This window comes from Micromesistius poutassou (assembly GCF_964030765.1).
Source record: "Micromesistius poutassou genome assembly, chromosome: 22".
Taxonomy (NCBI): domain Eukaryota; kingdom Metazoa; phylum Chordata; class Actinopteri; order Gadiformes; family Gadidae; genus Micromesistius; species Micromesistius poutassou.
In genome coordinates, this window is record NC_140292.1 from 11,359,018 (window position 1) to 11,371,189 (window position 12,172).

The 12,172-nt window shown below is 45.5% G+C and overlaps 1 protein-coding gene across 6 annotated transcripts in view; it reads right to left on the reverse strand.

Moving 5' to 3' along the window:
• Positions 1-12,172, reverse strand: part of LOC311367850 (electrogenic sodium bicarbonate cotransporter 1-like) — a 34,635-nt gene that overhangs the window by 19,914 nt on the left and 2,549 nt on the right. For all 6 annotated transcript variants that reach the window (XM_084486697.1, XM_084486693.1, XM_084486694.1 and 3 more), the window contains exons 2-5: positions 8,664-8,737; positions 7,888-8,067; positions 2,660-2,792; positions 359-519 (exon numbers count right to left, since the gene is read on the reverse strand). In XM_084486697.1, coding sequence (XP_084342823.1) covers positions 359-519; positions 2,660-2,792; positions 7,888-8,067; positions 8,664-8,737 — 548 coding nt within the window. The remainder of the gene's footprint in view (positions 1-358; positions 520-2,659; positions 2,793-7,887; positions 8,068-8,663; positions 8,738-12,172) is intronic.

A 12,172-nucleotide genomic window follows, 5' to 3' on the forward strand; every position in this document is an offset into this window, starting at 1 on the left:
AAACATCAAAATGTATAATTTTGTCAAATATCAGACCCTTCTCTCAGAAACAAGCCAGGGAGGGCATTACAGCTGGACTAAAGACACTGGGGATCAAACCACCACCACTCAGCTGGGACTCAAACACAGCATGGAAATGTGCTTAGAACTCACTGTGAACGATTGTAAGTGCTTGGCCCTCGTTTCTATGAATATCTTTACTGTACCGACAGAGATATGTTGTTGTTGTTTCCCTTTCTTCGGACAAATGTACGTATGACAAGTCGCTTTGGACAAAAGCGACTTACATTGTAAAATGTAAACTCAGTAAATTGTAAAGGTTGTGAACGTCCGTCCTTGACCCCCGGCTGGGACTCACCCACGATCTGGGGCAGCGTGGAGGCCTCCAGGTCCAGCAGGATGGTGCCCGTCTCGATGCAGGTCTTCAGCTCCATCAGGCTGTGCAGGGACAGCGTGGCCACGTGGGGCTTGCTCCAGCGCTCACCCCCCTCCTCCACCTTCTCCTCAAACTTGATCCACCTGGACGGGGGGGGGGGTGATTATAATACTACCAGGACCAAGAGGCCCCAGAGATAGCCATCTATGATCTTTATAACGCGACAATGTTTCATACAGTGAACTAGTCAATGTTTTGTCTTGACCACAGATAGCCGTCATCACATGATTTTTATCATGTGAAGATGATGCATTTTATCATGTGAAGATGATGCATTTTACATTTACATTTAGGGCATTTAAGTCTTGTGCGTTTGGGCCAAACGTCCAGATGGATCCCGCGGATCCGGTGCCCAAAAACACACTTTTCGGAAACCACCTCTGAGGGTGGATTCAAATAAAAATGGACCTATGCGGTTTCGTGTTAGGATTCGTGTGGACGCCTGAAACGCAAACGATGACGTCATCGCTGGAGTTCTATAGCAGAAGCAGCGCCCCTTATGGGCCTGGAACTTGTACTACAGCTTTTCTACAGCTCGATGCGGTTTCGCAATGAATCCGTCTTTACGGAGCTATTCCTGAACCGCATCAAAGGAAAACGGATCGGTTTCGCCCGTGTGGACGGGGCCTTAGCAGACGCTTTTATCGAAAGTGTACATTTGTAAGAACGTGTGATGAGACACACAAATTGACACGTTTCATTTAGTGAACCTTATGAAATAGTGAACGTTTTATCTTGACCACGGCCTAATCTGAATGGCTGCTACATCAAGAACTCCACACAGGGAAACGCTCCGAAGAATTCCCCAGCGAATAGGAAACAGGGAAAAGGGTTCACAAATTTTCCATGTTGATAATCGGTCAGTGCTGAGAATGAAGCTAATAGGACAGAGAGAATACAGGAAACAAACTAATCTTAAGGCTTTAGATAGAGGCATTTTCCCAAGCCCAGACACAGGTACTCTCAGACCACATGGAGATAAGCTAAACTCTCAGCCTACATCAGCCTGTTTGCATGTTTGCTCTGTGGATATCACTTCAGCTAAAAAATTTTTTTTTTCCCTACAGAACAAATTAATCTAAGATAAAATCCTTCCCTTCACCGTGGACAAAGGGTTTCATTTAAAAAACACGAAATCACAGCGCATTTCAGACTATTTTAAAACAGAAAGCGATGCAGAACACGTGACGTGCTTACACATAGCACAGGTTCGAGATAAGACGGCGCTAGTCAGGGGAGATGAGGGGAGAGCCAAGGCCGTCCGGCGCTTCCTTTAGAAATGTCACTGCCACAAAGGGCCCATTCTCCCGGGCCTGGGGATGGGGTTTCCTCTGGCCGGGTCCAGTGTCCTTTGACTCTGCTCCACAGGCCACTGACCAGCCCCCGGTGGGGAGGGACTGACGGGGGTTTGGTTTACCTGGTAAGGTAAGAGGCTCCGCTTACCCTCCGTAAGGGGTGTCCCACGAGACCTCAGAGTCAGACCTCAGAGTCATTAATGCCATGCATGTAGTAGGTATGAAATACACACTGAGCCACATGCATCTCAATCTACTTCCGTTTTTAAATTGCCTGTGTAACGAAGAAAACCAGCCCAGGTGCACAAATCGAATGGCCAAAAATAATTTTAAAAAGACAACGTATATAAATGGACTGCCGGTTCACTGATGTCCATGTAACTGCGTATTCCAGTGCAGACGGACACACTCATCCATGATATCTAAATCATTAATGACAAGAGATGGTGTCAGCGCTTACAACCAAGGGATCATCTCCAGTGATTGAGTGGCCTCCTTATTGCATTTTGCATCACAGTGGGTCCATTGTAGCCTGGCTATTGCCAGACCAAGCTCAATCGTAGATTGCACGTTGGTCTGGGGAGGCTGCTGTCATTTTCTTCAGCACAAGAGGCGTGATCAACGGGCGGAGTTAAATTGACTCTGTACGCAATCGGCTGCTTGCCGTCGCTTCCCTGTCGTCATTGTGTCAAACCAGCCAATAGTGCGCCAGGGGGAAAAGCCAGCTTGGTGATTGGCTCCCGCAAAAACGTAGCGAAGCTAGAAAGAAATGTAGTAGTTCTGTAGTTCTGCAGGGCGAACTCAAATCGCCGGCAGAACGGGCGGGGCTACCCAGCCTAGGTCCATTGCGGCGTGCTTGTGCGTCCGAGTGTTTGCGTGTGTGAGCGGGGGGGGGGGGGGGGGCACACACCTAGCCTGGGGGGCTCACCTGGCGGTCTCCTTCCACTCCATCTCCTGGCCGTCCACGGCCAGCAGCTCGTCCAGCTCGGTGAAGAGCTGCGGGGGCGGCGGGCCCTCGTCCTCCTCGCCCAGGATGAACCGGATCCTCTCGGCCGGGGTGACTGGGGAGGGGGGGGGGGGGGGGGGGGAGGAGGAGGAGGAGGAGGAGGAGGAGGAGGAGGGTGAGGGAGGGGGAGGAGGTATTAGATCAGGATGGAGCATATCGACAAGCTTTGACAAACACTTTGAAATAATTAATGAACCATTATCTATCATTAGTGAACTAACCTTTAAATAAACACCTTAGTTAGCATTAACACCTAAGTTAACATGACATGATCACTAGAGAGTTGGTTAACTGTTAGTTAACCGTTAGTTGCTTAGCATTAGTTAATTCTTATGCTGCATTACCTGACGTGAATTAATGGTTCATTAATGTACCCTACTTGTAAAGTTCTGTACAATGCACAGAGTGGGTACAGCATGCCTCTGTGGGAATCTCAAACAAGTCTTTCACCCCAAGTCCAGAACAGCACACGGTGGTCTGGGATTAAATGTGGGTTCAAGTGTTGCTGAAACAATGTACCCACTATAATTAAGAAATGTATATCTTCTTCTCCCAAAAATGTTCAGGCAGCGATATTTAATATCCACAAGGCTACTGGAGATCAGCCTGCTACCTCGTCGGTTAACAATCAGCTCTCTGTAAGCGATGAGTGTTTAGAACTTCTGCTTCTAACCACACGTGTTGGGACCTGCCTGTACTGTTATTGTATGGCTTTTAAGACTATGTCAGTCACTCAAAGTATATACAATTTAATTTTTTTAAATAACTTGAAAAGTAAAATGCCAGAACAATGTTTAAACCTACACGATCAGGCCTTAATGAATCTCACAGCTATAATTATTTATTTTAAGCATGGCATTAAGATGATATGCTTACCTCACCGATATGAAAACCTTTTAGGAAACTTCCAGACACTGGGAATCTGACACCTAGTTCATATGAGGATACAATCAAACACTTTGAAGGTCTCAATAGAGTTCTGAAACGACCGCATAGGCATCGTTGTGGGACAAACACAGGCCTCACTAATCACACTAGAGGGGTATTCCATCAAAGTCGCTAACGAAAGCGGCGCTTAGTTGATTAAGCCCAGTTAGAACTATAGCGTCAACTTCCACTTGAGGCTTAAGCCGTTCCATCAACGCAGTTCAGCCGCGCCTTGCTCAGGTTAGTTCAAGCCAGGCTAACGTTATCCTGGATTACGCTCGTTCACAAGATATGTAACCAGTCCAGAACCGTGAATGTTGAATCATGGATCAAATGTCCGAAAAGGACCGAGCGGGATCTTTTCCAGCGACGAACAGAAGCTGCTTGTGGAGGTTTATGAGGAGTACACGCATATAATAACTCAAAAAGGGAACACCGTAACCATAAAAACAGGGAGGCCACCTGGCAAAAAAATTGCCGATCTGTTGAATGCATAAGCAGTATTCAACGTAACATATTTTAATTTAATATTGACCATAGATTAGTAATCAGGGAGATAGTCTCGAGTTAACGTGTCAGACTTGCACCCCGTCGTCCGGGGTTCAATCCCCACACAATTAGTAATATAGGAAGGATTACTGCAATACATAGATTTGTATAAAAATGTGTTGAACAAATAGCCACAGTAATAATAGATAGCAATTCATTGAATTATTTTATTTGCGTCATTTAATCTTAGACCCTTAGTGAAAATATACGCTGTTTGTACTTCATATATGTACATTTATGACAAAATCGTGAGGACTAGGCTTGGCGGAACCATCTGATGGTACACTTGTTTCCGACAGATGGACTTCTCTGAAACACCGCTCAAGTTAGCCTGACAGTCAACCTGCTACCGACCAGGTTAGTTTGATGGGATAAATTGCCATGGTTACTTAGCGGAGATTCCCTTAAGTCACGTTAATGGAACGCAACTCTAGCAGAAAGAAGTGAGGCTAAGCGAAATAAGCCCGGCTTTGCGCTTAGCTTGGTTGATGGAATACCCCTTAGGGCTGCGTTCCAAATCAAACGTTTATTTTTTTTCTTTTTACTTGTAGTCTGTACTGCAGCTACCCTTACAAAGCACAAACGGTTGCACCAGGATAGGCATACATTGGGACATACTACAGGTGATTTCACAGGCTCCGTCGACATATCTTCTGCTGTGCAGAGGATTGTGAAGCAGAATAGCCTAAAGCATGCTGGCTTGCATACTGCGATATGCGACCAGGATGTAGTACAACATCCTGGTATTTTTGGCATACTGCATTTTCCATAGTATTGCATTGGGACATAAAATCTTTTTCTGGCATACTAAACAGTATCGTAACATGGGTATTGGAACAAAGGGTAAGGCTCTGCTCAGTTTATGTACCAGGGCACAGGAAGTAGACTAAACTAGTGAAGATGAGACAGAGACCATGTACCATGTCTCCTTGTACATCAAAGTAGCAGACCCATAACTAGCACTATGAGCAACACCCGTGTTTGTCCTAAGACTCTGTCCCTCTGTGATAAGGGACCGCCTCATTATGATGACAAAACACCATCAGCCATGATGAGATGAGAAGGATCTTCTCATTGTTCCAGGCCCAATCTACTCCAGTGTTTCACAGTGTGGTCCGACACACTCGTAGGAGGAACTAATCGACATGTATCCCCCCTTTTCCGCTTCATGTTCGGTATTTGGGCTGAGAGAGTTGCCCGAAAGAGGAGAATCCAACCCAGGGTTACGACCACAGTCCGTATCAATTAACTCCACTCTGTGGAGGCAAAGAGGATTGGGAGACACCAAAGTGTCCCTAAGTGACGGTTAAGCTCCAGGCACCGCTCTATTTATATGCCGCTCGCCGTATATTTCATTGCGCGTGGCAGCGGGTGGTTAATGCGGCCACACAGTGACGGGCCTCTTTTAATCCTGACACAGCAAGCCTCAATTAGAATAGCCTTATTTAGCCCTGCTATTTGAATACACACAAAGAACCGGCAGGACCGGTTCCCCTGTAGTCTGCCCTCATTTGATACGCTAAGAGCTACGTCACAAATAAAAAATAAAAAAAACTTTATTGATCTTTAATTTATTTCTGCTTTAGTTCAAGCAAAGCAATGGTTTCTACATCAACGTGATATGCCTCAGGACTTTCTTGTTAATATGGGCTTTCAACGAGCTTGGATGACGTAGCTTACTTTCTCATGTTCACATGACACAATGGTTATCAATATAAACCCATGCTTTGTCATCAATGCACACAATCTTGTAAATGGAGATTCAGATCATTTAGGTGTCGTTGTGTGATTGAGTGAAAGAAGAAGAGAAAGAAGAGCTCTGAGAGGTACAAGGTACTTTCATTCAGTTCCTATCCAAATTGTCTCTTCACACAACCTATATAAGTATATATGCATGTATATCGTTGGCATAGAGCCTGCTGTCAACATAAATCCTCATCCAACCCCAACGGCCATACACACAGCGTTTCCACCAACGACTGAAAGTAAACATCAATGTCCTTGATGGTACAGATAAGGGATAGACACTTTACTCAAGGATCTCCAGGTAGGCTGTGGTCATTGGTTATGAAGGCAAGAACCGCTCTGGCTGAGACAAGAATCGCTTTAGCCAGCCACCCCACTGACTTTCGGAGAAGAGCCCCATGCAAAGCAAAGGAAGGAGGTGGTGGGAAATACTTCAACCGATCAAAATACCTTCAGGTGTGAGATAACGTGTTACTCAACAGTGGAAGAATGTTTGAGACACGCCAGGAAAGTGAAGTGAGCGGTTTATCGTTTGCCTTACTCAATCACCTACTGTTAAGGCAATTCCCATAGATATTGTGCGAAACGCAACTTTTATAAACAGTAACGTGTTCAATTGAAGATGATAAATGAGGATAAGCAAGAGGCAGATATGCTTCCAACGAAAAACAAAAAAGGATTAATCTTTCCCAAGGAGTGAACTAAAATAAAGCAACTTAATTAATTGCCACATTGCTATACTAGCCTCCAACTGTATTCCACATAGAAGTGCGTCTGGGTGTGTGGGAGACCAATATACGAACATAGCGACGCCATAACACGGTGTCTCCAGGTGAGAACAAAAGCTTGGGAACTTCCAGAGGGGCGGCTGCAGGCCGACGCCGGTAGCCAGGCAGGGAGGCCTGCCGCGGGGAGGGATTAGCAGAGGTGGAGGCCTCCCGCTGTGGAGGACTGGCAGACTCAAGACGCTCTAATTGGGACTATATTGGTTACAGTGCCACCCAGACTTTAAACACTAGTGAAATGACTCTTGCCAAGACTTTCTGCGAAATGCCAACCTCGAAACTTTAATTTGATACGTTATCTGATAAGAATGATCTATGGGAATTAGTCATTAGTCTGAATTAGTCATTCAGTAGCTCAGCTTGCTCTTCCTGTATGAAATATAAATTTGTCTTGTAAAACACCACTACATTTGATCCTCTGTGTTCGTGACACATCTCTGTTTGTATACTTTGCATAATTTTTTCCTTCAACTCTTAGAGTGTGAGAAAGATCTGGATCAGGTTACACTTTGCAAACGATGGTTCCTCAATGCGTACTAAAATAAAAATAAAAAAATCGACCCCCCCCCCCCCCCCCCCCCCATCCGGAGCCACCACATCCCCTTTTCAAACTGCCTTCTCCCTTCCTAAAAAAGCCCTCACGACATCCTCAACAACATTCCCAGGACCAGAGGGGAACGCTGCCCATTCGATTTACCTCGGCCGCTTTCTAATCACCACCATCGGCTGTTCCGGCTGTTCCTGTGCCCGCGCCTTTTCCCAGTAGGCGCTCACCAGGGGTCACACCCGTTCTCTTTTCCTTCCTGGGTCTCCTGCTCCACCCAGCAGCCTCCCACACACGCACACCCACCCCCGGGTCATTCAAACGCCCCGCCACTCGTTACTCAAAGCTGTCAGAGCGTTTCGGAGGGCCTTTCTGCCTTACTCCCGCTGCTCCGAGCTAAGCCAGCATAGTCCAGCATTTGTCCGCACTTCTTCAGTCTCACCCCCCCGCTGCTCTGGCTACACCTGCGGAGCCTCGACTCTGCTCTGGCAAAAGCCAAGCACCCTGGCCTGCATCCAGAACCACACGCTTCTGTGGTGTGGTGACGGAGCTTGGGGAGGCAGGGGGGGGGGGGGTTCAGTCACATGACATCAACTCACTGAGAGGCTTGAGGACGCTGACCGTGGCCTCGTCCACCACCTCTCCGTCCGACTTGTCGTCGTCGGCACTGCGCTCCGCCGGCCGCTCCCGCCGCTCCTTGTGGCTGGACTTGCGGCGGTGGCGGCGGCGGCGGTGGAAGCTCTTGGGGATGTGCACGCCGACGTACACCGTGTGGTGACCTGCGGGGGGGGGGACGCACACACGCGCACACGAGGAGACGCAGGTCACTCACAGGAAGTGACACACATGCTGACACATTAGGTCAAAAACAATAGCTTGAGGAATTGTATGGCGTTGTGCCATTGAAATCATGAGGTAGCATATACATAGATTCTCTTTAACTTTAGTACTTTATCTTTAGTACTATCAATTTTAACAAGTCGCCCATGAATAACTTTTAAAAAACATAAATTTATGTTTTGGGTGGATATAAGATACCGGTGCATTTGGTGTGACACAACACTAGCGGACAAACACAAGTAGTGTTGTTGGGAACTAAACATATTTACAAATGCACGAAGAAAGACATTTGAAACTAGACTGGAACACGTTTAGCATTGCCTATCTTGTCCCTCGCTGCTGGAGGCAGCGAGAGACAAGACGTACTCACATAATCACTTCCTGTACCGCAGTGTGCGTGCAGGAAATGATGGGTAAATGTATCCAGGAAGCAATTGGCATGATAGACTTGTTCAGATAGTGGAACGAGCAAACAAGTTACAGGGAGGGAGAGATCTGGCGTTAGTTTAAGGCCGTAGCAGAGGGAGAGCCTCACCTTCCACCTCCTCTTCATCACAGACATGTTTGACAAAGGAGGCACCTCTATCCAGGACTGCTTCATCCTCCACCCTAAAATGAGAAGCAAGATATCATCAATACAAATAATATGATGTTGACTTAAGTCTCGGGCTCTTTATGGTTCCACGTTGATGCAACAAGGGGGATTTGGACCCGTTACGTCCTTGCGTGCGCCTCCCAATAATTGTAACCTTGCGTCGAGGCGACGCAGCCGCAAGGGCTGTGATTAGTCCGCCAACTACATCATTTCCGGCAATACGCTTTTTATGTACAAAAATCAAAAACATTTCATGTAACTTTTGCCTTCATAGCCGTAACCTTTTTTTTTTTTTTACTAGCCAGTAATCTGTAAAAAGTGGAGACGTTTTGTATTCGGTCATAATAGACTTTGAATGTAATGACCAGAATGGACAACGACGACCAACTAGCAGCCTATCTTCTGTTTTTGTTGCACATTGTTTTGCACACAGTCGTGTTCAGCTTTCAAGTTTCTAGAATCGATACCATAATCAAAACTGTAAAGTAATCGCATGCACAGACAAAGACCTCTCTCTTTACCACGGACATGCATAGCGACACGTAAACCCGACGATAAAGGTTCAGGACTACGTCGAAGCGACTGCGTGGTCATTGCATTGCGTGAACCAGAATCAGCCTTCTGCAATTCCGTAGGCGTGAAAATCATTGTGTTGTAAGCAGCACATGTTTGACAGCATGTTTGTCCAATGGCGGTATGCATTGGCAATCCCCGTAAGACAAGCTTAGCTTCAATCGAGCCACATGACTCAGGTTTAGTGTCTCGGCTGACACTAAAGAATAATCTGTTCCTTTTTAGTTCCTTGTCCTGTGGCAGTCAAACTACTTTTTCCTCTTTTTCGTCCAGCCTCTTTTGTTCACTGTCTTGCTCTGCCTGTTGCACTGGTGTTGCTATGACTGCAGATAGAGTTTAAGAAGAATTGACAACTTTAAGAAAGCATCTCCAGGAATTCTGACGTACTTCCGTAATACCGTAAAATGTCGGCGTGTTTGCCAGTCAATTGTGGTTACTAAGGGTGGCAGAGAGGGTCAGGGGGGGTAGAATCAGGAGGAATGTGAATTGATCCTGCAAGTTTTAGTTTTAGTTTGTTTGGGTCCCGCAGCGTGCTAAAACTTGTCCACTTACTTAGGCCCGTTGCAAGCTTTAGAAGTGGAGCAGAGGAAACCTGTGCCAGTACTGTGGTTATAATGTTACCTTCATTGAGCGCAGTGCAAGGTGCTTTGCTCATGCAACTCTCTGTTCGTACCACAACAGAGGAGCATTCGCTGCGATGAATTAGATAAGACTGTAACAAAAACAATATACACTGAGTTGGTTGCACACTGGGTTGAATAGGTGAATCAAATCAGCAATCACCTTCTTCAGAGTAATGAGAAGCAATGTAATTTACCCAGTCAAAAGAAAAGGCCTCAGGCTGTGCTTTTGTCTTTAAATAAGAAAAAAGAGGTACCGTATGCTCGCGTTTGACCTGTGCCTGTGGATAAAGTAAGAAATTAATAAAGATCCACACCTTTTAGAAATGCCATCATCGTCGACAACTGTACAATAGAGGGGACGGTTGGAAACAAATAACTGGACACATTTATTTTTGGTTTCTCCTTCAAATCTGCTGTGACTGACAAACTTCCGAGTTACAGGACGTTTAGTTAGAGATTTGGGGGGGGGGCGGTGTACACAAACTATATAAACAGAGTCAGGAAGGATACAACAACTTGTTTCCCCTGATAGCAGGCTGCAAGCTCATCTGCATTCCGCCAGTCAAGAGCGTTGTTGACCTGCAGGACAGAACCGTCCTTCGCTCTCTGGCACTCTACAAACCAAAAGCACCGCTGACCTGATTATGCCAACAAGAAAAGGGCGTGTCCTTTAGTGTACCAAAGTCAGGTAGCCAGTGGATTGTCCCTACCTAATATCACAGATCAAGCGGAAGGTTCTTTTGTACAGATATAGCGTTAAAATGACACAATCATCGGTCCTGTTACAAAGCGATGCGACACGTCTGCCAAATCGTTCATTCATTCTGTCCAATCTTTTGATCCGTATCAGCCCAACAATAACCTACTCTGAAAGTCTCTCTTGTCTGTCTTTAAGTTTACGTGTGCCTCAGCAATGGCAATGGATCAATGACAGAGAGAAGCAGCCTTGCCTCATTGTATGAGAGCTATCCAAATAGTAATTATAGAAAAAGGGAACTTGCACTATTGTTATCCAATCCATAATCTGGGAACCAATAGTCCCCTTGCGCCATCTTGCGAGGCAGCTGGTTTTCTGAGATCACGAACACGCGAGAATCCATCTTGCCTCAAAGTATGTGCTTTTGGCTGAATCACATTGGTTTGGACCAATCTGCGTCCTATGAGGAACTACGTGAACTACACGATGGACGTTGATAGACAGATGGCTCATCCAATCACCTGCAAAGTATTTTTTGAAAGGGCCTGCCCCTATCCAAACAGTTCCCAAGGACGACTTCCCAGCTGGTTCTGTGTCACAAACCGTTTGGCCTGTCAGGTCCTACTAAGCTATAGCAGAACCTCTGGGGGTAGATGGCACAGCCCCTGGCCTGGGAACCATACAACTGCAGGGGTAGACCTGGGCAATAAAACAATAAATTATCGTGTCGTGATAGACTTTTGATCAATATCAATATAAAACATGTTCAATATATATTGATAAGAGACTGGACCACAGAATCTAGCAGCTGGGTTTGTTGTTGTTTTGCTGGGTTCCATACTTATTTACAAAATTTGAGTGTTTTTCATTGTTGTATCGACATTGGAGCATTTATCAATGAAGAACAGTGGAAGGTCATATTAAGTGTTAAACAGAAGTGTTTAAATACAGCATGGTGAAAAGACAGCCTAGTCTTTTTAGGTCATTAAAATTATCAATAGTTCGATAGTATCGATAAATATGATCAAGTTATATTGGGATATGTCTTTCAGCCATATCGCCCAGGCCTAGGTTGGAGTCACATGTTATTCCCACTTTCATTACGAAGTATCTTCCCCTCTGTAATCCCCACTTTCAGAAGGGGGTGTATATTTCTGCAGTGACCAGACTAAACAGTGTTTTTTTTAAACAGTTACAAACCAAAAATGTTTTTGCTGCTGCAAGCCAAATTTTGGTTTGCCAGTCTCACGCTTTATATATATATACAAATATGAAGTGAATGAAAGCGAAAGGCCCCGTTGACCCAGATTTGAGTCCATCATCAGACTTGAATCTTAAATTGTGAGTCTATACAATCCCTTGCACATCTTGGCAAGGTTAGAAACATACTCTACTCCTACAGTTTAAGGCATCAGCAGTGAACCGATTGTCAAAATGTACAGACATGTTTGGTCACGTGTGGTTTACAGATTTTTAAGATCCCAAACAGTTTCCAAGTTATTGCCAAAAATGTTGTTTGCTGATTCAGCAACTTTCACCATAGTAATGCAAAGTAG